Source organism: Rattus norvegicus, chromosome 20 (assembly GCF_036323735.1).
Source record: "Rattus norvegicus strain BN/NHsdMcwi chromosome 20, GRCr8, whole genome shotgun sequence".
Lineage (NCBI taxonomy): Eukaryota > Metazoa > Chordata > Mammalia > Rodentia > Muridae > Rattus > Rattus norvegicus.
This window is the reverse complement of record NC_086038.1, coordinates 4,000,179-4,025,219: the sequence shown is the minus strand read 5'-3', so window position 1 is coordinate 4,025,219 and position 25,041 is coordinate 4,000,179. Positions and strand designations below refer to the sequence as shown.

The 25,041-nt window shown below is 54.1% G+C and overlaps 2 protein-coding genes across 3 annotated transcripts; both read right to left on the bottom strand.

Moving 5' to 3' along the window:
* Positions 1-512: 512 nt before the first annotated feature.
* C4a (complement C4A) lies at positions 513-14,914 on the bottom strand. 2 transcript variants are annotated; one of them, NM_031504.3, is made up of 41 exons: positions 14,757-14,863; positions 14,459-14,651; positions 13,734-13,935; positions 13,460-13,530; positions 13,292-13,380; positions 12,995-13,077; positions 12,783-12,879; positions 12,138-12,243; positions 11,912-12,044; positions 11,480-11,595; positions 11,217-11,393; positions 10,894-11,079; positions 10,611-10,796; positions 9,885-10,043; positions 9,458-9,584; positions 8,950-9,024; positions 8,515-8,709; positions 8,303-8,414; positions 8,141-8,211; positions 7,815-7,954; positions 7,487-7,690; positions 6,928-6,979; positions 6,753-6,842; positions 6,430-6,639; positions 6,199-6,274; positions 5,936-6,092; positions 5,719-5,835; positions 5,455-5,626; positions 5,038-5,270; positions 4,794-4,961; positions 4,207-4,266; positions 3,194-3,287; positions 2,931-3,111; positions 2,710-2,800; positions 2,512-2,586; positions 1,849-1,951; positions 1,645-1,734; positions 1,471-1,569; positions 1,298-1,381; positions 892-1,024; positions 513-757 (listed from the first exon to the last, which is right to left on the bottom strand). In NM_031504.3, exons 1-41 carry the CDS (start codon positions 14,819-14,821, stop codon positions 616-618), a joined length of 5,214 nt encoding a protein of 1,737 aa, NP_113692.2. In that variant the 5' UTR covers positions 14,822-14,863; the 3' UTR covers positions 513-615. The 2 variants fall into 2 exon arrangements, 1 of the variants encoding a protein (NP_113692.2); XR_010060628.1 differs by lacking the exons at positions 513-757; positions 1,849-1,951 and having other exon boundaries at positions 969-1,024; positions 14,757-14,914.
* Positions 14,915-15,476: 562 nt separating this feature from the next.
* Positions 15,477-25,004, bottom strand: Stk19 (serine/threonine kinase 19). The gene is made up of 7 exons (NM_001013197.2): positions 24,858-25,004; positions 24,550-24,686; positions 18,305-18,400; positions 17,910-18,049; positions 16,284-16,381; positions 16,029-16,176; positions 15,477-15,842 (listed from the first exon to the last, which is right to left on the bottom strand). Exons 1-7 carry the CDS (start codon positions 24,955-24,957, stop codon positions 15,797-15,799), a joined length of 765 nt encoding a protein of 254 aa, NP_001013215.2. The 5' UTR covers positions 24,958-25,004; the 3' UTR covers positions 15,477-15,796.
* Positions 25,005-25,041: the final 37 nt, after the last annotated feature.

Genomic DNA, 25,041 nt, shown 5'->3' with positions numbered 1-25,041 from the left:
ATGGTTCTGGTTCCTTGGTAGAACGAGGTCACCCTTGAATAACCAAAGGGGCCACCAAGGTCGGGGAAGGTAGGCAGACAGGGTGGGGAGGGTTGGCCCTGTGAGCTGTGTTCCCCTTCAATATTCAGGAACAACACAGTCAACCTTTGTCCTGTTTAAATCACCATCAGACCTGAAGGTTGCACAACTCCAGAAAAATTGCCTAATGGCACTGTTAACAATGTCACTAAGCTTCTTGCATCAGGCCTTGACACAGTTCAAGCCACCGGACCCCAGGACTCCGATGACACGAGTCACAGACAACAGTGGGCTAAAGATGAGAGGTGCCCCTGAGGTGAGGTTCACTGACTGTGACACCCAAAACAGGCCTCTGTGGCACTGGCTACTGGGCCCCAAGATTGCCTGAGTCCCAGGAAGACCTTAGGGAGGGTTCAGGCTTCACAGCCCAAGGCTCAGGCCTGCAACTCCTGGGTGGGTGGCAGGCTGCGGCGCCGACAGACACCCGGGGACACTTTACTGTCAAAAGTTTTATTTTATTTACCCTGTTAAGCAGGCCCTGCATCGTGAGAGGCCCTGACCCTGGGGCTGAGCTCAGGGATCCAGAGTCCGACGCCCTCACACCTGGCACCCCTGGCTGCTGTACTCCTGCAGAAAGTCATTGAGCTGGCCACAGGCTGCCCGCTGACGGGTGCTCCTGCACAGGCGCTCAGATGGCATCTCCTCGATCCAAGTATTTGAGTCCAGCAAGTACTGGGGGCTGCAGGTGACATGGCAGGGTCAGGACAGGTACTCAAGGCCTTGGCTTTGGACAGGCAGAGCTGGGTGCCTAGGATTCGTTCCCAAAGGAAGGCCATAGTTAAGGGAGGGGAAGGGATGGATTGGGTAACTCACTCTCCCTTGAGGTCACTGGTGACTCCGTCCATCCCCATGATTAAGTACTCTTTGCTAGGCTCCAAACGAAGGCGGCAAGAGGCCCGGACCAGAAAGTTGCGGGTCTGACCTATGGAGGCCTTGGCATCCTTTGCTGAGGGAACAAAGAGACAGAGCCATCAGAGGAGAAGAAACTCAGGGCTGGGAGAAACCCAGGGTGGGACTCTGTAGATCCTGTGGTTTAACCCACTCTGCTCACAACAGCATTTGTTCTGAGCAAGCCCAGGTTCCCAAAGACCAGGGACTGGGGAAACGGGAGGATGGGGGTTCATATTCAGATTTTGAATTTTCCCAATTCCAAGAGGCCCCACACCCAGTCCTCAGCCTCTACCACTCCCCAGTCTGCCCGCCCACTTCTCCTTCCTACTGAAATGCAGGACTTGGGTGATCTTGGTCTCAAAGAGGCGGAAGGCAGCTCTGCTGTCTTCTCGGAGAACCTTAACCTGGAAGCCTGGGAGGGACAGGGAAGGGGAAGGCAGTCAGGGCAAAGCAGGGAGGCCACAGGTGGGCCTGAAGAGAACGGAGGCCAAGGGGACTGACCATACTCCACTCGGGGATAATAGCAGGCGAACTTCATCCGGTAACCATCCTTGTCCTCCACCCCTCGCTCCAGTGACCTTCGCTGTCGAGGACACTTCCCTGCAGTCAAATGTCAGATGAGAGCAGCTCGACCACCCTGCCCTTTCCCTCAGCCCCACCCGGGTCTCATCTCACCTTCAGCGCACTGGCAGACGTCTGCAGAGCACAAGGTGGAGAGGAGCTTGCTCTTGGTGGGTGCAGCATAGAACACAGAGCACTTGTGATCTAGACAAGGCAGCAAGAGATGAGGGCCTTGTGGAGCCCAGGCCTCCCCTGCCCGCCCCACCATTTCCCTGATGAGAGGACTGACCCCCACCATCTTGCTTCCCAAGTGCTCACCAGGGCTGTAGTAGTCATATAGGACAGCACTGGCTGGCTGCACCAGCCCCACGGCCACCTCCTGCAAGGCTCCAAAGCCCACACACTCCCGGGTGGTCGGGACCTGGCGCCAGGATGGAAGGCTGCTCAGGGCCACAGGGCTGGCTGCCATCACCTGCCTTGCCTCAGCTTGCTTACCATGACCTTATCTCTTGCACCCTTCATGTTCTGTCATCTTCCTGCCACTGGACTCTAAAACCTGGTCCCCAAGGTCTCTGGTGACTTCACTGTCAATCCGGTGACCTTGTCCCAGTCCTTCACTACTGGAGGACCTCTGTGGAGCCTCACTACGGGTACACATTCCTATGGGATCCTCCTTTGAATCAACCCTGCCTCCCTGGCTCCCCCTCGTTCCCCAGCAGCACAGGCCTGTGCAGGCCCTTGTTCCCCTGCCAGTGTCCACGGTGGTCTCTAGTTCCCCATGGCTCCCCATAAACCCTGCAAAGCTAAGCTCACAGCCCCAGCCTTGAATGGGAGGACCTGTGAGTTCTCTAAGGCTCTCGGCCTCCCAGCCACCTCCTAATGCCTCACCCTCCTCACCTTCTATAACCTCTGACCCCTATCACATAGACCCAAGAACCCAGTGCCATGGTGTCCCCTCCTGTAGAACTTCTCTCCACTCACCGAGTCAAAGTATAGTAGGACGTGGGGCCCGTCGGTCTCAAAGTGACTCACGTAACGGTCAGAGAGGGAGGTCAGCTACAGGGACAGAGAGGGAGTCACGGGTCAGGGACTCTGGTCATTGTATGACTGGGTTCGACACTTGTAGTCGCTACAAAGTGGGAGCAGGGCTCCTAAGGAGGAGGCCGTGGGTGGCTGTACCTTCTCCAGGTCGGCCCTCAGGGCTTGGAATCCACTCAGGAGGGTGATGTCAGCAATGGCCATCCCAGACAGCCCCAGGTTACCGTTCCGCCTATAGGGAGGGAAGAGGGGCTGGCTATACAGACTCTCTGACTGCCACGCCTCCAAACCTGGCCCTGCTTCTTCCCAACACCCTTCTGCCCCAGAGCTCCTGGCACCCACCACATGCACTTGGCACCCACCAGATGCACACGGTGTACTGCACTCTGGACTCCTGCTCATCCGCAGCCTTGGGGGCCTCCCTCCTGCGGCGGCTCCGACGACCCTCAAACAGCTGCAGGGGTGTCACAGGCTGCGAGTGGACACTGGGGTCATCTGCGGCTGGCATATCATAGTCGTATTCATAGTCTTCGTTGGCCTCCCCTGTGCAGAGCAGTGGTGAGGAGGTGGCTGGCCCATGTCAGCCCTGCAGGGGTCGGTCAAGGGTCCCTGACCCTGGCCTTACTTGTATATTCCACATAGCCTGTGACCGTCACTTCTATCCGAAGGTCTTGGCATGTTGTGTTCTTCATGTCCAGGACGTTGTAGGTACGAAGGATCTGACTCAGTCGGAGACCGGGCAAGAACACACGACGTATATGTCACAGGCTTGAGGGGGTCTCCTGGGATTTACTTCTCCCTTCCCCCATCCCCAGCCCCAGTGAACAGCCCAGCACATCTGCAGCGCTGGGTAAGGTGCCCCAGCGAGGAGGCGGGGTGGCCCGAGAGCCCAGCCTGCCAGAAGCCGCAGTGCTCCTGGCCTCTCTCACAGCCTGGGCTCACACTGATCCTCTGGACTCCACTTCATGCTGGGAGGGATACATTTCCCCAGGCTGCCGGCCTCACAGCCATGGGGGCAGTGATCAGAAGGTTAGCGTGACAGAAGGCAAGAGTCACCTGGGCCAGAGGAGGGAGGCTACCAAGGCATCTCTAGAGAGACAGCCTCATAGGTAGAGCTGGCTCCCTGGTCAAATGAGGCATATAGGAAGAAACGGGGCATGGGGACCCATGTCTGAGGTACTCGGGATGAGAGACAGCCTGGGCTGAGAACTGGGCTGTGAAGCTGAAGGTGACAGCAGATATCCAGAAATGGAGGAAAACCAGCCCAGAGCAAAGATGGCGGCTCAGGAAAGGCACAGGGGACAGCAAGGCAGAGAGGGCCTCCTCCTCCCTAACACAAAGCTCCACCCACAAAGTCCCAGTCAAGGCCCAGATCCCTACCCCACCTCACCCACCCCTGCACTCCACACACCCCCACTCCACCCCGTCACACCCTACCATACACACCCCAGGTATTCCAGGTCCAGCACCCCATCCCCACACCAGCACCCTTTACCCCTTACACGCACTGCCCACTGCACCCTGCTGCCCTCCGCATCACCCCTACCCTGCTGCTCCACCCTCTGTTCCCACCCCACCCCATCACCTTCTCCCACCCAGCCCTGTACCCCACTTCCCCCTGTACCCCACTCCCCTCACCTTTAAGGTGCCTTTGCTGTTTCCTCCCACTTTCACATTGATGGTGCTGCCCAGGGAGAACTTCCAGGAGGGAGAGGAAAGCAGGTCAGAGGGCACGGAAGGGGGGCCCGGAGGGAGGGGGGAGCAGGCCAGGTGCCACCGCCACCATCTGTCCCAGAACCTTGTACTTGGCTACAGTATCAATTTTGATGCCTAGACAAGTGGTTCTCAACCTGTGGGTCGCGACCCCCTTTAGGAGTCATCTATCAGATATCCTGCATATCAGATGTTTATATTACAATTCATACAGTAGCAGAATTGCAGTTATCAAGTAGCAGTGACATACTTTCACGGTAGGGCATCACCACAACATGAACTATATTAAAGGGTACAGCATTAGGGAAGGTGAGAACCAGTGCCCTGTGTGGACTCTAGAGACACACTGTTGTATGAGTGAGGGAACACAACCCTGGAGGTTTGACCACACGACCAGAAGAAAGGCAGTCTTCCCACGGCACCCTCAATGCTGGACTGGGCGTTGGAAAGAGGCTTCTGACCTGGCCCCGATAACCCCAGCCACCCCACGAGGGAGGGAAGGAGGAGGTCACCTTCAGCTCCTCCTCCAGGCCCTTGACTTGGTGGTTGTTCAGCTGTAGCAGGTGGGACTTGTACCCATTGCGGCCCATGGAGCTGAGAGTCACATTGAGTGCCTTCTCCTCGGTGGTGTGTGAAGCGATCCAGTATGCAGACAGGGCATCCAGGGTGACCACAGTGTCCTAAGGAGGTCAGGGCGAGAGTCGGGCACTTGGTCTAGGAACCACCTACCTGGAGCTGCCCTGTGGCTGCCCCTACCTGGGTACTGCGGAATCCCCCTTGGAAGCTTCCCTGGTGTGTGAGCCAGGTTGCCACCTTGTCAGCCATTTCTCCCTTCCCCTCCCGCAGCAGCAGATGTAGCAGGCCGTAGGCTGTGGTTTCGATCCACAGGGCTGGGGCCTGGGGCACAGGTTCTGAGGGATTACGAGGGGCTGGGGTGGACGACACAACGTTGTCCTGAGAGCCAATGGCTGAGCCCCAGTAGAGGTTTTCTGGAAGGGAGGGAAATGCAACAAGGATTGCATGAGGAGACTGCAGCTGAGCCGCCAGGCTCTCTGGCGCCCCCTGTCAGCGCCCCGCTCCCACACCCTTTCTCTTCAGGCCTTTTCAGTCTCTGCTCAGGAATCCCAAGGGCCCCAAATCCCTGGTGCTCTGCCAGGGCGCCCTCGCCCTTACCCCCTGTTTCCTCAGCCATGGCCATCAGGCTGTTGTGGGCAACATTCCGCAGGTCCTCCGAGGCCTTGGTCAGTGTCAGGGCATAGGCTGTGATGGCGGATGCGTGTGCACCCAGGAGCCCAGCACTTGCCTTCTGCCCCAAGAACGAGTTCGCCTTCGTGATGGAGGCTTCCTAGAACAGAGCAGAGGCCTGAGCCTGTGTGCCTGGGCTCCCAGAGCGAGGACAGTCGGGCAGGAAGGGCAGACAGACCCGGGCTTCCTTACCACCCTCTTCTTCAGCTGCTGTGAGTTCTCGTCCTGGAAGACGGCCAGCCCGTGGTGAAGGGCGATGACCACAAAGGCGGTCAGTGCCACGGTCTCATCGGTTCCCACCAAGCCCCCCTAGTGAGTGGGGGGGAGAGAAAGAGAGAGAGACTGTCAGGCCAGAGTTGTGAGTCCATCTCACTGCTGACATCCTCAAGGTGTCTCTGGCGTGTTCTACCTGCATGCCTCTGTGGATGACTGGACACGGGTCGTGGAATGAGCCATCGTCCAGCTGCTGGCCCAGCAGCCACCCAGCGGTCTCTTGCAGCTTCTCGGGGGAGTCACCAATCTGTTCCTGGGCCAGACTCAGAATCTTCAGCACAAAAGCCGTGAGCCTGGAGCAGGGGGGGGCGGGGGGGGGGAGACAATGCTAGTCTCTCAGGAGACCTGGCTTGTGGCCTTTTATTCTCTGGCTGCCCTGTACAGGGTCCCTGGCCTTACCAGGTGCTGCTGTCCCGGTGTAACCATGCCCCAAAGGAGCCATCTTTCTTCCGAAACTGCTGGATCCGCATGTGGCCTGAGAAAGAGGACAGTCAAGGTTCTGACTCTCCTGCTGTCTGTTTCCTGGCTGCACTCCCAGCGCCCCACCACCACTCCTATCCCAGCTTCACTCACTAGGCTCCTGCCTGCCCTTCTTGCCCTCCCTGGCTCTGATGCTGGCTTTCCCTTAACCTTTCTGAATCAGATCCACAGCATGGTCCTTTGTCTCAGGGGGCAGTTTGCTCCACTGCTCCGTCCTGTCCAGGTAGTGGGAAGCAGTCAGGGTAGGGGCCAAATAGATCATGGTTTGTTCTGCACAGCCTCTAGGGAGCCTCAGGAGGGAGGCCACTCCGCCTGGGGACAAGGCGCCTTCGGAGCCCAAAGTCTCCAAGGGTTCGGAGGCTAAAGGACAGAGAAGTTGAAGATGAGACTGAGTCTAAAGACTCAGATGACTAGAAGAGGGCTCCACGGGCTTCAGGTGAACACAGGCGCTCAGGTGTGGACCGGACACCCACCTGTAACCCTGACGAAGCTGCTGAAATCTCCATCAGGAATGACGTTGGGGTCTGAGCTGCCAGGGATTTCCAAACTCCGACCAAGGTTATCTGGGGTGAGGAGAGGAGCTTGTGGTCCAGCCCTTGTGCCCCATAACTCCCTTAGTATATAGGTGGTGGGGCACGGGGCACTCACTTAGGGGGTCGAGGTTGTAGACTATCTCTTCTCTGTGGATGGCCCCTTCCTTCTGTCTCAATTGAAAAATGGAGTGGGGGATTAGCCAGGGCTACACCCTCCTATCCTGGGTAGACCCCCCTGGAACTTGGTGTATGAACTTCATAGCTGTAAACAGGGACAAAGCTCACTTCTCTACCTCATACAACGTCCTGGACTTAACCCCCATGACCACCAAAATAAAATAAAACAGAGTAAACAGTTTCAGAGACAGCTGGGTGTGACAGCGAGTGCCTGTAGCACCAGTCATTCAGAAGGCAAAGGCAGGGGGATTACTGGTATTCAAGGTCAGCCTGGACTGCAGAATGAGTTTGAGGCAAGCCTGGGCTACTTAGGCAAGCTCTGTCTCAATATAAGTAAACAATTTCTGGGACACGAGCTTATCAATGCACTAGGTTTGAGCACTGATCCAAGGCCTGGCCAACGGAATGCTAAGTGGCAGGGAGCCAGGAGAGGGGCTGTTGAGGGGGAAGGGGTGTTGAGAAGGAGGGGAATGCTAGATTACCCAACAGTCACTCACCTCAATTTGGAGAATCTTAGACACAGCATCCCCTATAGTAAAAGACCCCCGAGCCACCACTTTCAGGGGTATGCTGGCAGCAGCTGTGGGTACCACAGAGAAGGCCACAGGCCGGGCGGAGCCTGCAGGCACTGATACTTGCTGGGCCAGCAATCCACCACCAGCCAGGCACAGCCCCTCCACTGGGGACACATGGACACTTACCTGGGGACAGGAAAACAGGGATGGCTACGGAGCCCTAATGGGATCAGGACCACTGCCTGACCTGCTCCTGGCTGCAACCCCTCCCTACCCCCTCCACCCTGGATACTCCCCCGTGGGGTCTTACAGTCACGTCCTCACTCAGATAGTTGTAGAGAACGGGCCGTAATTCAAGCTGCTCGAAGCGCCGGACAGAGATGGGCAGGCGCAGGTGCAGGTGGAATTCTCGGAACACTCGCACGCGAGTTGGCTTGGCTACACACAAGCCTGTGGACAGGGAGATGGGGCACAGGGACAGAGATGGAAGGGCCATGGAGAGGAAGGACCAGTGAAGATTTTCCCAGATCCAAGGGCTTCGCGCCCCCCCCTCTACCCCCGTCCCCCCCGCACAGGGAGCAGAAGGCTGAGCAGGGTCACCGGGAATGAGAAGATGTCTGGACAGTGCCACCTCACCTTTGCTTTTGGACAGGCTCACACCATGAATCTCCCATGTGGTCAGAGAGTCAGGGAGCCACACAGTCAACCTGTGGAGGGGAAATGCAGAGTCACCCTGTCACCCCCAGGACTGTCCTCAGACCCAGTCCAGAGGCAAGATCGGGCACGCCAGGCCCTCACAGTTTGGAGCGGTCCACAGGTTCCACTCTCCAGAGCCAGTTCTCTGGGAAGAAGCTGCGCACGAGAATGTCATCTTCATCTATCAGATCCTCCTCCTGCAGCATGTCCTGGGCTGGGGACAGTGGGGACGGACAGACGGACAGACGGTGAGGAGGGAAAGTTTTGCCCTCTCAGGCATCAGCACCCATCCCTCAGCTTCAGCGGCTGCTCACCTCGGGCGAGGCCCGCCTGGCTCCTGGTCTGGTTCCTGCGGAGGTCCTCAGCAAACTTGCAACAGGACAAGAAGGGCTCCCGGCAGGCTGGCTGAGGCACGCGGGCTGCCCTCTGCTCGCAGGTGCGTGCCATGGGCAGCTTGGTCATCCCATCCTGGCAGCAGCGCTTGGTGTCTGGAGAGGAATACTGGCCCACTGCCAGCCAGCGTAGGCTAGGCAAGTGGCAGGGACTGAAACCTCAGCCCCACCAACCCCTAGAGCCATGCTTGGAGAGCAGTCAGCAACAGCCATGCAACAGCCACCCTCCTCCTCCAGCCCTAGGCTTCCTCACCCTGAACACCACAACTGGCTGAGAGGGCTGCAGAGGACAGAGAAGCAGATCCCACCCTTGCCCCAGACATGGTTCCCAGTGTTCCATGGGCACCCACAACATACACTTCTCGCTAATAGCCTTCTGGAAGTTAACATTTCGCTTTTGCCGACTTTTCTTCTCCTTGGGACAGCTCAGGTCTGGTAGAGGGCAAGAAAGTAGTCAAGCTACAGGGAGTACATCTTGCCTCCTTCCCCATCCCTCAGCCCAGCCTTTTGCCCTGGAGTCTGCCACACACACACATAAACACACTCAGATACTCACAGATACACATACACATTCAGATACTCACAGGCAGACACACTCAGATACTCACAGACACACACACACTTACATACAGAGACACACAGACATACATACACACACTCAGAGACACACAGACATACAATACGTCCACTCAGATACTCACAGACACATATACAGACACACAGGCATGCACACACAGACATACAGAGACACACACAGAGATACACACAGAGACACACAGACACAGACACAGACACACACACACACACACACACACACACACACGGCCTTTCCTCCTTTGTCTGTCCCCACTCACTCCGTCCTTACTCTCTTTGGTCTGAGTTAGTCGATCACCGTCAGAAAAGGCCAGACCAGCAGTCTGGAACACCTGAAGGGCATCGTCCCCGCCTCCGGGACCACAGCCAAGGTTGTAGCTGTTCATTACTTCAAAGACCTAGCAGGATAAGGCAAGAGATGCTGGGAGATGTGAGCAACTGAAAAGCAGGATCTGCCGCTCGCTTGGCTGAGGGAATTAGGGTAGGGCCCAAAGATGAGAGATGGGAGTGGAGAGACCAGGGAGTCTAGGGCCCAGGGGAAGACTGGGGAAAGCCTATAGGGACTGAGACCAGAGAACTAAGCCCCAGAGCTTAAGCTCAGAGGAGAGGGAGGGGAGGGGGAGGGGGAGAGAGAGGGGAAGACAGAGAGGAGGGAGAGAGGTGGGAGGAGAGGGATGCATGATGAAGGTTTGACAAACCTTGCTCATGTCGAGGGGTTTGTGAGACCGGCCACCCACAGCATACAGAGCTGTGTCCACAGCTCCCAGTGCCACCAGGGCTTCAGAGTCAGTTTGAAGTTGGAGCTTCATGCTGTCTCCATTGCGATACTCCTTGGCACCATCCACCTTCAATTCCAGCTGGCAGAGATGGGGAGAAACAGCCAATCAGCACATGGGGAGTGGGCTGGGGACATGGGTCGGTAGTTGAAGTATGCGCCATCCAAGCACGAGGATTGAACCCCCAGAAGCCAGGTGGGCATGAGGGTATGCCTGTACTTCCAGCCTGGAAAGGTGGAGACAGGGGGATCCTGACAGCAAGGTGGTCAGCAAGACGAGGCTTATCAGTGAGCATTAGGCTTGATTGACAAAAACTGACCCAATGACTAACGCTGAAGAGAGAGCCAGATGATCCCCAGCTCACTACAAGGATATGCATGTGTGCATGTGAATGCATGCTGTATGCAGAATATGCATGCAAACATGTCCACCTCACACGCAGGAAAATGAAAAACAGTCAACTCTCACTTCCAGCCCCATGCACACTCAGTGGCTAAACCAATCATCCTGTCCTTTTCTCAACCCCCGGATGCATGATGCATATGCACACTGGGACATGCATGCACACACACACACACACACACACACACATGCACACACGCACACACGCACACACATACACACACAGCCCACACCACCTCTCCATACCTTGCCCTCACAGTCCCCGGGCTGGACGTTGATGAGCAGGGAGTTGGCCACTGGGAGTCCTTGGTGATAGAAGTAGGCCACAAAGTAGAAAGAGGGAGCCAGGTGATGGTCCACCAAGACAGAGATGGAGGTCAGGGCCCTCCTGGGCTCCCGACTCATGGCCATGATCTGGCCTCTGGAGATGATCTGAGCAGGAGGCAGGGGCAGTGAGTAGCTTCCTGTTTGGTATACACCCTGCCCCCAATCCTACACCTAGAGCTCCTATACCCCAAGTCCCACATACCATGTAGTAGTAATGAGAGAAGGTAGGCATAGGGATGCCCACGGTTCGAAGGCTCAGGACGAAGGTGTCCCCCACACGAGGGGACCGAAGGTCTAATGGCTCAATGGACAGAAAGCCGGGGCCTCTTGAAGGTGGGGCTTGCACGGTGAGCTTGGCTACAGCTGGGTAGAGGGAACCGGCAGATACCTGGCAAGAAAGGCATGAAGACCTATGACCAAGGACCCAGATACGTCATCCCTTCTCCCGAGCTCGGCCAGAGGCACCCAGGAAACAACTCGCATGCCCTCCCTGTCCCCAAGCCCATCTACACAGAGAAGCACTACCAAGAGTCGAAGTTCGGTGATGGTTGGCGGGACATGGATGGAAAAGCTGACTTGGCCAATCCCATTGGTGTTCTGTTGAAAGTCAAGGACTTTCGAGTCGGACCCAGACAACAATGTGGCAGAGACTTTGACAGGAACATCAGAGGCTTCAGAGCCTGACATTTCTCGAACCAGGGCCTAGAGGAGTCAGTCAAAAAGAGTCAGTCATTAAGACTGTGTGGCCCACACGCTCTCCCCTCCAGCCACGCCCTTCCAAGAAGAACCTGCAGCAGGAAGGGGGCCCCGGGCACAAGATGCTGCTTGGTGTGGCTGAGATCCAAGGAGAAGGCAGATGACACGAAGGGCCAGGATGTGAGCTCCGCCTCCTCCATCTCTCCTCCTGAAAGACAGAGAAGGCAGGGAGGTGGAGGGCGTGGCCCAGGGAAAAGGAGACAAGAGCCGTTCATCTCCATCATGTCTATCTGATAGTGAACCCGAGAAGAGTGACTGGGAACAGTTAAGTAAAGGGAGACAGGAAATGACAGGACCCTTTCCTGGGTCTGTGTTAGTTGTGAGCCTGAGAGGAGGTGGCAGAGGTCAGTGCACGGGCAGTGAGGATGGGAGGAGCAGGCTGATGGTGTCATTTGTATCTTTAAGCTGCCCCCTCACGTCCTCAAGAGCAAGGGTTGAGGTGCCAGCAGAGGGAAGCCACCCACCTGGAGACTCAATGACAGCTACGGCAGCGTAGAGCCGCAGCCCCTCCAGGTCTCCGATCTCAGTATTCACTTTACCCAGGGCAGCCTGGAACTGGTCCCTTGAGATGGAGATGTGAGTCTGGCCTTCCACCAACTAAGATGAAGGAAAAAGGCCGTGAGTGGGGCCGGCATCTCACCTGTCTCCCCCTCTGTCACCCCCTCGCCACACCCCTCATCACTACTCTACCTTGGTCTGGGTCTCTAGGCCCCGGAGGAAAGACTTCTTCCCCTGCTCATCCATGAGTGCGAAGCGGGTATATGCCACGCCCTGCACGGGCTTCCCGTAGACGTATCTGTTGCCACAGGGGTTGGAGGGGAAGAGAGGGAGAGCTGAGGGCTGGGGCGATAACTCAGTTGCTAAAGTGTTGCCATGCAAGCACAAAGACCTGAATTCGATGCCCCAGGATCCCTGTGGAAATGCCCGGAGGTGTGGCAGCATCCGCTTGTAATCCCAGCAGTGGGAGCACAGAGACAGGAGGGTTCTGAGGGCTACCTGGCCAGCCAACTTAACCACTTAGTGAGTTCCACAGCAGTGAGAGACTGTGTCCCAAAGGAGGACACCTAAGGTCATCCTCTGGCCTCCACATACACACTCGTGGCCCTGCACACACAGACACATGTGTGCACACCTTTAATCCCAGCACTCAGGAGGCAGAGGCAGATGGATCTCTGTGAGTTCAAGGCCAGACAGGACTACATGATGAGTATACAGTGGGCGTGAGACTGTCTCAAGAAAACAAAACCCTCAAATAAAAGAGGAAGAAAGAGAAGGAAAGCTAGAGGTCGGAGGAAGCTGGGCTTTGCAAAGGACGGGGGGGGGGGGGGGTGTTACCTGGCCTGGACGTCTAATTGTATTTCTTCACGGTAGCTAGGCACTGTCAGGATATATGGCTTCCAAGGAGTAAGCTTCACCTCAAAGTTGGGAAGGACTGAATAAGGGTGAAGAGATGGATGGGCCAGGTACTAGAGACCAGGTTGTCCAAATCGTCCACTCGCAGGCCTACCCACCTCACCCTCTCCCTACCCCATGCTTTCAGCACTAACCATATTTCTTCACTTCGAAGTGGGTGCTTCTGTTGGACTCGAGGCCATCTGAGAACCTAGCTGAGATCTTCCAGGTCCCCGGCCTGAGAATGGACAAGGTAGAGAGTTGAGCTACCCACCCATAGACAGCTATGGCCTGAGTCCTCCAGAAGAAAGCTGTGCTTTGAACAGAGGTTTGGGGGGTGGGTCAGAACATCTGGAATGTGTCTCTGTCTGTCAGAGGTGGTGGACAGTGCCAAGGGAAGCAGGACTTGGGGTGCTGCAGATAAAGGGGTACCCTGAGGTGGGGGAGCTCACTCTGAGATGTCTGGAATTATGAAGTCATCTTGGAAGATGGATGTGGGGGCAAATACCTCCTTCTTGCGTACACGGAGGCCATGGGAGTTCTGCAAGGGGAGTCGGTGTGGTCAGGGAGGAGGTCACATCCGTGCACAGGGCTGGGAGGGTCAGAGGTCAGACACTCACCTCCACTGTGACCGTGAGGGTGTCAGTAGATGGACGCATCTTTTGATCCAGTGCAAAGACCCGATAACGAACTACAAGGAGGATGGGGAGGGGGGTCAGAGGTGAATGGGCAAAGGGACTGGGACAGCTGCAGGGAGACAATGGGGACTAAACTGCTAAGCAAGCCTTCAGGGTGGCCCTGTCTGTGAAGTCACCTTACATAGAGGCAACCAAACATGCTCTGAGCAGCCTGAGAGCTACAGAGCAAAGGCCCCTCCCGAGGCTGATGGCTCACCCCGCTGCCCAGGGTTATAGATAGGCTGATCGGTCTGCACAAAGATGTGGCCTCGTCGGGAAGAGAAAAGCAGGTTGACCCCCTGAGTCTCGGTGGCTTTGGATGCTGTGTTCTTTAGCCACGGAGAGTGAGCCACCAGCTGGATGTGGGGGGCTCTGCGCAGGCCAAAGAGGCCACAACTCCTCACATCTTTCAGTGGGACCTGTCAAGAGAGAAGGAAAGATCAGCCAGCAAAGGGAACCTGATACAGAGCCCCAGGTAGGGACAGCAAGGTCATAGTGCTGGAAAAGAGAGGCAGGAGGTCACTGAGGGAGATAGGGGCCTGGGGATTTAGCTCAGTGGTAGAGCGCTTACCTAGGAAGCGCAAGGCCCTGGGTTCGGTCCCCAGCTCCGAAAAAAAAGAACCAAAAAAAAAAAAAAAAGAAAACACAACAGAAGGGCCAGGCTCGATGGCGCATGGGCGTAATCCCAACTCTTGGGAGGCCACAGTAGGGTCACTGAGCGAACCCTGTCTCAAAAGCAAAACTAAACAATAAAATAAAAGACAACAGGCAAACCAGGTGTACTTGTAAATCTTAGCACTTCAGAGGCTGAGGCAAGAGGACAGCCATGAGTTCAAAGCCAGCCTATGTCGCATAGCAAGCTCTTGTCTGTAACTAAGGAAACAGCCAATGGGGTGTAGCAGAGAGGACTGAGGAAACAGCAGGGGTGTGGGCACTGGTTACCTCAAGTCTGAGAAGCACAAAGTCATTTCCCGAGCTGAGCTTAAAGTCCTTCTTTGGGGAGCAGGGACCGCTTGTTGGGTTTCTGAGGTACACTGAGCCTTTCACCTCCTGTCCTGCAGGGGCATCCAGGAGCTGCACCCCTACTGACAGGGGGGTCCCCAAATTAACCACAGAAGGGGAGAACAGGAGCAACCTATGAGAGCAGTGAGGTGCATCTTCAGACCCAGTCTAATCCTAACCCTGCCACCCTCCTCTCCCTCACTCCTGACCCCCCAAATGCCACTTCCTTCCCCAGGACCTGGGCTTCTGCAGAGAGGAGGCGAAGAAGCTGAATGCCCAGGCCAGGCCCCAGAGGAGCCGCATGGTTGGAGGATCCAGGAGAGGTCAGCCCGTCTAGTCTGACAGTCTGCTCCCTTCTGGTCAACCTAGGGTTGGGGCAGAGTTTGACTCTGGACCTTGCCCCTCCCCTCGCCCCATGAGCCGGGAAACCACGTGATGGCCAAGAATCGCAACTGGCCCCAGGCCCAGAGCTGGGGAGGCAACCCAAACATCAGGGTCTCTGAAGAAATCTTGGCCCCAAAATGCATTTTGTGCTTCCTTGTTTATTCCCAGTACCAGGTACCTCCCTCCCTCAAGTATGTGTGTGTGTGTGCGTGTGTGTGTGTGCGTGTGTGTACACGTGTGCATGTGCTTGCCCATGTGCAAGTGTATACAGCTCCAACATGGCACACGGATAGGACAGGACAGGGCAGGACAGGACAGGGCAGGCAGGTAAAGTTCCTAACAAAACTAGAATGGACTCCGGACCCTTGCCTCATAGTCAAGACAGTCTGCTTCGTATAGGCTCTAACAGGAAGCCTGTAGTTCAGAAGTGGGGTACACTTTCACCCCACAGGGAAATTGGCCTTAGTAAGCCTTGTTCTCTCTGTAAACTATGAGGAAACTCAGGCCTAAGTTGGGCTTCACCCTCTCCACAGGCATCGGCACACACCACACTGAACAAAGCACCGGGAAGAAGTGCAGGCACAAGTATTTATTTGGCAATTTCAGTCTGACGTGAAGGGCAGAGTTTTCTGCTTCCTTCTCCAGTGTCTCCAGCCATCTTCTTATCCCCTTGGCTCGGCTCCTGGCTCCTGGTCCCACGGAAGGAACCAAGGGCTGCAGTGCCCACAGCCCAGCTCAGGTGGGAGCCTCAGCTTGCAGCAGCAGAGCCTTGCGCCCTCTGTGGTGACTTGTCCAGCCACCCTGGGGTGGCACGTCCGGGAACCTCGCTCAGTCCCTGGGGCGGCACGTCCGGGAACCTCGCTCAGTGAGCTGAAGAATCCAAGAGCTGACTCCTCACGTATCTGGCAGGCGAAGGAGGGTTCCAGAAGTGGTGGGGACACTGTATAACAGAAAGACAAGACTGGAGCCAGCTGCCTCAGCCCGAGGATGAAAACTCAGAATTTAATTTAGTACAGTGTCGTCCTGAGTCACACAAAGACTGAGAGAAACTGGGCTTCACTGAAGCATGACTTAGGGAAGCCAACCCTGGTCCCTGCAGTTTCCCAGGTCTCAGGACTAGACTCACCAGTCCACCAGCTGTGCCCCAATGAGGTCATGCACATGGTAGGCAAGACCTAGCCGCACTGCTGAAGGGACTCTGCGGCCCAGGAGCTCCGACAGGGGAAGCTCCCGGTACTTGGCCTTCCGCACCATGCTCAGTACAGCCTGGCGTCCTGGAGGAGAGGATCCAGGAAAAGGAAGAGGTGAGTCAAACATGGAGACCTAAGGACACCCCTAAAAACCCCCTCCAAAGGGCGTTGTTCAACCTGAAGTACCTTACCTTTAACAAAGCACTTAATGAATCTCCCAGCTCCGGGCACAGCCAGCCACCAGCTTCCAGCATCACGGACAGTGAGGACTCCAGCATTCACCAGGTGCCTGCAGGTGGTAGGCAGCCATGATGATGCCGCCTGGGCTTGGAGAACCCTCCCTTCCCAACCGCTGATGCGTGGACACTGAGCTTCCAGAAACACAAGCAACCCAAGCAGGGATCCACTTACCCTTCTGGTGCCACCACTGCTGCCTGGGTGTCCTTCTGTACGCGCGCGCGTGTGTGTGTGTGTGTGTACATGTGTGCGCTCATATGTGTGCATACATGTATGTGTGTGCATGCATGTGTGTGTGCATGCATGTGTGTATGTGTGTGCGGGCATGTGTGGTCGTGTGAGTGTATGTGCCGGCATGTGTTTATGTGCACGTGTGCGTACATGTGCGTGCGTGTGCGTGCATGTGTGCACATGTGCATATATGGGTGTGTGCAGGCACATGTGTGCATGTACACACGCGTGTGTAGAGTATATTGTTCGAGCAGGTAAAGAAGCATGTAGAAGCTACAAGTTTACATTACGTATATGCAATAACTGTTGACTTTTTTAAAGACATTTTTACATGTATTCGTGCTTGACTACATGTTTACCACATGCATACAGTACAGTGTCTGTGATGGCCAGCGAGGGTACTGGGTCCCCTGAAGTTGGAGTTATAGACTGTTAAGAGCCATTTTGTGGGTGCTGGGAATTGAACTTGGGTCCTCTAGAAGAGCAGCCAGTGCTCTTAAACACCGCGCTATTTTTCCCTTTTATTTTTCAAGACAGGGTTTCTCTGTATAGCCCCGGCTGTCCTGGACCTTGCTCTGTAGACCAGGCTAACCCCAAACTCTGAGATTCATCTGCCTTTGCTCTGGAGCACTGGGATGAAAGGTGTGCGCCACGCCTAGCTTGACCATATGCTGTGCTACCATCTCTCACTGACCATGAAGCTCATTGGTTTGCATACACCCCGCTAGCCAGTGAGCATCAGGGATCCTCCTGCCTCTGCCCCGACTTCCAGCACTGGGGTCCCAGACACCTCGCTATGCTCAGCTATCGGGTGCTGGGACTGGAGCTCACTCAGGCCCCTGTGCTCACACAACAGACTTTCCCAAGCAAGCCGGCTCCCCAGTCCTCTTGGTAAAGACTGCTTGCTAATAAAACAGCATCCTTGGGAAACCCTCCCTGAGTGCAGCCCCCAAAATGTGCCTGAGGAGTGGGGGTCATCTCTGGGCTCACCATGACCTGTGAACGCTCCCCACTCGGCCCCCACTACTTCCTGGGGAGTTAGAAAGCAGGAGGCCAGCCGGGTGTGGCACTAACATCCTTCTGTCCTGAGACCTTGCCTAGTACCTTCTCTTTAGAGGAGACCCTGCAGCCTTTGCCATTTTCTACCCTCAGAGCATCATCAGGCATGGCTCTGGCTAGGCCTCATGTTGGGCAAGCCTCTGGTTCTTCTGATTTCTAGTCCAAGGCTCTCCCCAAGGCCTGCTCTCCTGCAGGGTGGAGTGCACTTCACTTTACTAAACAGAAACGCAGCTCACTCAGAAGAAAAAGCCCTGCCAGAGGCCTAACTGACTGACCCCACCACATCTCACGTGATCTCCGAGTCCCTGAAGCCGTAAGTCTGTGTCATCTGGTCCTGCTGGAAACTAAGGTCCCCACAGGCTGGGAGCACCGAGGCCAGGAACTTCTGCACCGCCCCAGCGCATGGTCGGCCATCGCAGGCCTTGAGGACCTAGAACCAGGGTTGATGTCGGTGGCCAGCATGAGCCCATCCCCCACTGCGGCTCTCTTATCTCTGCCTCCCCTCTCCCTGGGTCCTTCTACTTCCCTCTTCCCTCCCCCATACCCCCCACACCTCACTCATTACCAGAGCTCTGTGCTCTCTATGAGGACGCGGGCTAGGGATAACGTTTCTGTCGTCAGTTATTTCTATGCCCAACTTCCCTCCTGAGACCACCACACTCATGCCCCACCCTCTCTCACATACCCTGGTCCTGTAGTCTTCAGTGAAGACAATTCCGTGGGCATCCAAGTCAAAGCCTAGCTGGATGACTTGGATCTCTCCCCGATCTTGAAGCTCCTTCTGTCTCCACAGAGATGAGAGCAGAAAGAGAAAGACAGGGTAAGCCAAGCAGCCGTGTTCTGAGCCCTGGGGCAGAGAGTTTGGTTGTGTGTGTGTGTGTGTGTGTGTGTGTGTGTGTGTGTGTGTGTGTGTGTGTATGTGTGTGTGTATGTGTGTGTGTATGAGTGTGTGTATGTGTGTGTGCATGTTTGTGTGTGTCTGTGCATGAGTGTGTGCGCGTTTGTGTGTATGAAAGTGTGTATCTGTGTATGAGTGTGGGTGCGTGTGTGCATGTGTGTTTGTCTGTGCGTGTTTGTGTGTGTGTGAGTGTGTGTGTGTGGACACTCAGGTGACCATCAAGCAGCTGTTTCTGACCAGTCACCTACCCACCTCATGGCAGCCCAGCCTCATGAGCTGCTAACCGATCAATTGACATGTTTTCTAAGAGCAGACCCTTACCAGTCACTACAGTAAATAGTGATGCAGGGCCTGCCTTTAATCCCTGCACTCGTGGGGCAGAAGCAGCCTGGTCTACTGGCTAGCCAGGGCTATGCAGCGAGAGCTTGTTTCGAAAGGAAAAAACAAATAGTGATAAAGTCAGGTCCTGACCCGAAGACTCATCAGTCTAGACTTTGGGTGGAGGCGTGGGAGAAGCACTGGATAAAATCCTTCAATAAAATGGTGCCGGCCATGATGGCACATGCTTGTACGTGGTACTGGATGGGGGAAGGCAGAACTTTGAGTCTGTAGCCAGCCTAGGGTATAAGATCCTGCCTGGGGCTGGGGATTTAGCTCAGTGGTAGAGCGCTTGCCTAGGAAGCACAAGGCCCTGGGTTCGGTCCCCAGCTCCAAAAAAAAAAAGACCAAAAAAAAAAAAAAAAAAAAAAGATCCTGCCTAAAAGCCAAGCAGACAAACAAGTAAATAAAAACAACAAACACGAACAAACAAACAAACAAGCCAGGACTTCTGTGGGCAGCAAAACAACAAAGGCCAGAGTGATAAAGGCAGTTCACCAAGTCTGATGACCTTGGCTCGGGTCCCGGGACACACATGCACTGCAGCATGTCTGCATGCTCCCACACACATAAAACACGGGTCCTGGAACATACATGCACTGCAGCATGTCTGCATGCTCCCACACACATAAAACACATCTGTAAAAAAAAATCTTTTAAGGGGCTGGAGAGATGGCTCAGCAGTTAAGAGACTGCTGCTCTTCCAGAGGATGCTGGTTCGATTCCTGGCATCCACATGACAGCTCACAACTGCCCGTAACTGCAGTTTCAGATCTGACCCTGTTCTGGTCTCTGAAGGCATTGAGCACACATGGGGACATGGACATATTTGTAAGCAGAACATCTGCTCACATGAAAAAAAAAGTTGTCTTTTTAAAAAAAAAAAGTTTCTCTTGTTCCCTTACCCTCTTCTCCCTCTCTCTCTCCATTCCCCTCCCGCCTCTCTCCACATGCTCATGGCCAGCCTCTACTGCTCTTCTCTCCTCTCCTCTCCTCTCCTCTCCTCCTCTCCCCCCCCAGCCTTTCTCTTTCTCTACTCTCTCAATTCCCCTCCCCATGCCCTGAATAAACTCTATTCTATACTAAAAAAAAAAAAAAAAGTTTTAATTGTGCAAATAGCTGGGCATAGTGGCTTCCACCTTTGGTCCCAGCACTCAGGAGGCAGAGGCAGACAGATCTGTGAGTTCAAGGCCAGCCTGGTCTACAGAGTGAGTTCCAGGGCAGCCAGAGTTACAAAATGAGACCTTGTCTCAAAACAACAAAACATTTTTTTTTTTTTTTGCTCAAACATTAAAAAGCTCACAGGATCACAAGAATTACCAGAGAGATCTATTACAGCAAGCAAAGGTGTAGAGAGAAAGGAAACAGGGAGGGACATCTGCTGATCTGAGCAAATCTGCCCAGCACATGGCCAAAAATAACAGGGCACACAGGAAGCAAAACTCAGAAGACATGCGGCCTAGGACTGGATCTGTAATCAGACCAGAATGGCCACCAAAGGGAAGTGCTCCTCCTCAGGAAGAGCGGAGGGCGCATACACAGCACAGAACTGTGGGCTCTATGTTTTGTTGTGCTTTTTGAGACACGGTTTCTCTATCTCCCACACCGGACTCTAACTTGCAGGATCCGTCTGACTCCAAGAGTCCCAGAGTTACAGGTCCGGGGCACGAAGCCTGGTCAATTACAGTTTACTCATTAGGCATTTTAGGAAGAACTAGAAGACAGGTGTTTTAAGGTTCTTGACATGGGTGGATGATAAATGGAGGTACAGACACTGACTTCTTTACCCTGGTCATTACATGTTGTAAGCACAGATGAATGACCCCACCACACCCTAGCAAGACATACGACTACGTCGAGCTCAGAGGACTTAAAGCTTTTGAAAAACAAAGCCATAATGCTGCTAATGGTCAAAACCAAGATGAGGAGCTCCCGCTAGGAAGTTCTGAAAGGACACAGCAGGCTTAGGGCTGATGGGACATTTCAGTGGGTCGGGTGGCCTGCTGCTGATCCCAAATGCCTGAGTCAGCCCCTGGGATCACGTGACGGGAGGAGAGATCTCAACCCCACAGTACCCCCTGACTTCTACGCACGCATATAAATATAATTAATACAAATAGAATATTAGCTTGTGGCCCAAGCTGGCCTTAAGCTCACAGAGATCTGCCAGCCTTTACCTCTAGAGGGCTGGGGTTAAAGACTTATGGCACCACACATGGCCAAAAACAATAATAAAATAAAAAAAATAACCATAAAAAAAGATAAGAGGCTTAAATACGTCCCAGTCAGTCACGGTGGAGCACTTAGGAGGCAGAGGCAGAGGCAGGTGGGTCTCTGTGAGATCAAGGGTAGCCTGGTCTACCGAGTGAGTTCCAGGCCATCTACTGCTACATAATAAGACCCTGTTTCAGAACCAAAACAAAACAAAAAGTCCCGGTAGAAGAGCTGAAACTGAGAAATGAAGTCAATGAACCAAGACTCCGGTGAGTGCGGGATGCATTAGTGCACTGAACGGAAGGCTTAATCTGGGGCTGGGGGGTCTGGGGGGCTGGGGGCTGGGGGGCTGGGGCGCTGGCTGAGTAATTCCCGCTCTTGCAGAGCACCCATGTTCAGCCCCCGCATCTGGTGGCTCACAACCACCTGAAACGAGTAATTCCCCAGCTCCAGGGCCAAATCCCTTCTGGCATCTGAGGCTGTACACACTCATGCACACATGCACATAGCCGCGACAATAAAATCACTTTTTCTAAACCGATTATTAATCTAAGACAATTATAAACCAATCAATACAGTAATAAAAGAGAGGCAAAAACTATTGAACACGGAAGTGTTGAAGGGTTCCAAAGAGAAGACCCAACGTCTACTTGATTTGTGAGCTGGGAGAAGGCAAAGAGAGATAGAGAAATTTTTAAGAGCTGGGGACAGGGCTGAGGAGGTGACTCTGCTGACCCAAGTTCAACCCTACCCTTTCCACAGAAAGAACAGACTCCCTCCTCCCTCTAGCAGTCTTCTTACACACTTACACACACACACACACACACACACACACACACACACACACACACACACACACACGAATAGCCAATAAAAATCCAAAAAGTGAGCTGAAAGCGATGGCGCATGCCTTTCATCTCAGCACTTGGGAGGTGGACTCGGGTGGATCTCTGTGAGTTCGAGGCCAGCCTGGTCTATGGAGTGAGTTTCAGGAAACAACAAACAAAATAAATAAATAAAATACCCCCACCTCAGGAGTATATAAATCCAATTCTCATAAATTCACAGAACAAGGGACTAAATAATCAGCAGAGAGAGAGAGGGAGAGAGAGAGAGAGAAAGAGAGAGATTGATTGATTCAATTACAGCCTCGGCTACAGAGAGATCAGTAAGGAAATAACGTATTTTCACGTACACGTATATAACGTTTAGCAAAATAGGCCACATAATGCAAAACAAGCCTTTTATCGATTTCAAATGTGTGGGGTCATCTTGTGTATTCTCTGGCCACCGTGTCATGTGAGCTGGAAATTCAGTCAGAGCTCAGTGACAGGAGACTGGGAAGTGTGATCCACAGTTCTTACCAACCCCCACCCAAGGAGCACAGAGGAGGTGTGAGGGCGCTTCTAACTGACCACTGATGAAAATGCAATTAGGAAGCTAAGGTGAATTCATAAGCCATCAAAAATACGTTTGTCTCACAGGGATGAGTAAATTGGAACAGGCTCCTAACATAGGAACCTAGAGAAATGGGTAACTATTGTTACAGACAACTTGGAATGATCTTTCAAACACCCAGCTAACTCAACAAGAAGCGAATGGTGTCGTAGTGTGTTCTCCGGATGCTGGAACCAGGTAAGTGATGCACGACACGGCAGGAAGCCTCGCTTGCCCAACATGCATAGGGCTCTGGGTTCGATGCCCGGCACCACCATCGACTACAAAGTGACAGCACAAAGCAGCAGGTCACTGTGCCTTGAGAGCCACATGGGACCAATGCCCTTATGGCCAGTCCTCCGTCTCTTCTGCCGTTGAGAACACAGTAACAAGTCAGAGCCAACCCTCACCAGATGCTGAGCCAGCTGAGGCTTTGGTCTTAGGTTCCCAGCTTCTACAGCTTTAAGAAATGAACTCGGGCTTGTCTAGCAAGCGCAAGGCCCTGGGTTCGGTCCCCAGCTCCGACAAAAAAGAAAAAAGAAAAAAAAAAAAAAAGAAATGAACTCTGTTCTTTCTGATGTAGACTAAACAGCCTCTGGCATTTTCTTATAGGGACATGGACAGACTGTAAGGCAAGCAGTATGATCTCACTGTCAAGGTAAAAAGGAATCATAAAATCAAGCTGTTCCTGGTGAAAATACGCATATATTGTTGGGAACGTGCCAAAGAAACTTAACTCTGAGTACTACCACTTCATTTGCAGGCCCCAGTTAATCATAGAGATAAAGTAAATCCAAGGTCCCGGGCCCTAGGAGAGTTGGGGATTTCATAATAGTTGGCCGGCTTCTGTTGTAAACGGCTGTCTGAGTCCAGACATCTCAGAGACAACTTCTTCATCTTGCTGGCAGGGTCAAACTAAGATCATGTTCCCAGGCCCCGGGACCAACTCCTATCCTGACTGACGAGAATTCCCTTGCTCAATTCCTTCTGTCAAAATATGATTACACGATGCTACAGCCCACGATGCTCCCCCTCTCTTCACGGTTTCATCCCTTAAATAAATACGCAATACGACGCCCCTTCAGGGTTATACCTACTTCAGCTTCCAACTCTGTTCTGTATGGCTCAGAGACTGTTGTCCTGCTCTCAGTAATCAATAAACATTTTAATTATAATTGGGTTGAGTCTGCAGTCTTTGCCCTGGGGTCAGAAACAACATAACAATATAAGCAAGATGGACGCTGAGAAGGAACTGCCAGAGTTAAAAGGAGCAGGGAGAGGCATTCACAGTGTTACAACCTTTCACTCAGGCAGTGGTCGGAGAGTTCCTGTGAAACAGAGACTGAAATCTGCCCAGTGGATTTGACTGGAAGGTGGATGTGATCCTTAGGCCTCATTGCCTAGGATCCTGTGAGGCACTCCTTCACAGATATTAAACACTGTACAACGTACACCACGGCCCTGGCTTTCAATCACCCTCTAAACTTGGTCACAAGGTTACAACACTCCTCTAGTCTCCCCAAGGATCTCATTTAGCCCCTTATGCCTTCCCCTTGTGTACCACAGGGCCTAGAATGATCTGCAGCGTCAGAGCCCACTGTCTCGTCCGTCTATTACCCGCCACTCAGTGTGCGCATCAGGCAAGTGGTTACTCGGTGCCTTGCTCCTCTATTCAATCCACTAATCACTAACCGACCGTTAGGAAAATCTGGGAGTTGACACTAGACTCATCTCTCTCCCTCAAGCTCTTTCACCGATGACCTTCCGCACACCTTTGCTTCTCTAACAGCCATAACATGTCAGACGAAAGCCTGTGGGATGTGACATCTGCCTGCAGTTCCGAACAAAGCCCTGGGATTTGCTCTGCATCTGCTTTGGTCTAATGCCTGCTGATGGGCTGGCGGCTCCACTGAGGGTCTGAGTGACAGGGACTTGGCGAGTGCCCTTGAGGCTGAGGGTTGGGGAGATGAAGAGACACCGAAGGTCTCCAGGGCGCTCCTCACCAGCTGCAGGTCGGCCACCGTCCTGTCCGGCACCAGACTGTACACTTGAGTCCTCAGCGCGATGGGCGGCAGCGCGTCCTCGAACAGCCCCCGTGGGAACAGCTGCACGAGCTCTTCGATGGCCTCGCGTGCCGAACCTGTCGGGGAGCGAGCGCGGGGTCAGGTCCGGGTGGAGAGCACTCAGAGAATCTGACGCCCGAGCCCCACGCCTGGGTTGTCATGGTTACTCACCCCAGGACCTTTTCCTCCTCCCCCTCCTCTAAGGGTGGGTACCCTATGGCCCGCCACGCCCGGGTTGCCATGGTTACCTGCTTCCGCCCTTAGAGGATCCGCTCTCACGGGCCCCGGCACCCGCCGTCGCTTCACTCCAAAAACCTCAGACGCCAGGAGACGTCTCTTACGATTCATAGCCCGAATTTCAGGGTTCCGGGAAAGAACTCCTGAACATAGCGTCTTCCGGTGCAGAATGATGACGACGGGGCCTCTGGCTGG

Bases quoted from the DNA above. Each gene is read 5' to 3' on its own strand.
- C4a (NM_031504.3), bottom strand. From the start codon at position 14,821: ATGCGGCTCCTCTGGGGCCTGGCCTGGGCATTCAGCTTCTTCGCCTCC. The intron at 13,936-14,458 runs GTAACCAGTGCC...CTCTCTTGACAG, and splicing joins TTGTGCTTCTCAGACTTGAG to GTCCCACTGAAAGATGTGAG. The intron at 2,801-2,930 runs GTGGGTGCCAAG...CCCTCCCTATAG, and splicing joins CAGTACACCGTGTGCATCTG to GCGGAACGGTAACCTGGGGC.
- Stk19 (NM_001013197.2), bottom strand. From the start codon at position 24,957: ATGAATCGTAAGAGACGTCTCCTGGCGTCTGAGGTTTTTGGAGTGAAG. The intron at 24,687-24,857 runs GTAACCATGGCA...GCTCCCCGACAG, and splicing joins TCCTCTAAGGGCGGAAGCAG to GTTCGGCACGCGAGGCCATC. The intron at 18,401-24,549 runs GTGAGGAGCGCC...CTGTGGAGACAG, and splicing joins CGGTGGCCGACCTGCAGCTG to AAGGAGCTTCAAGATCGGGG.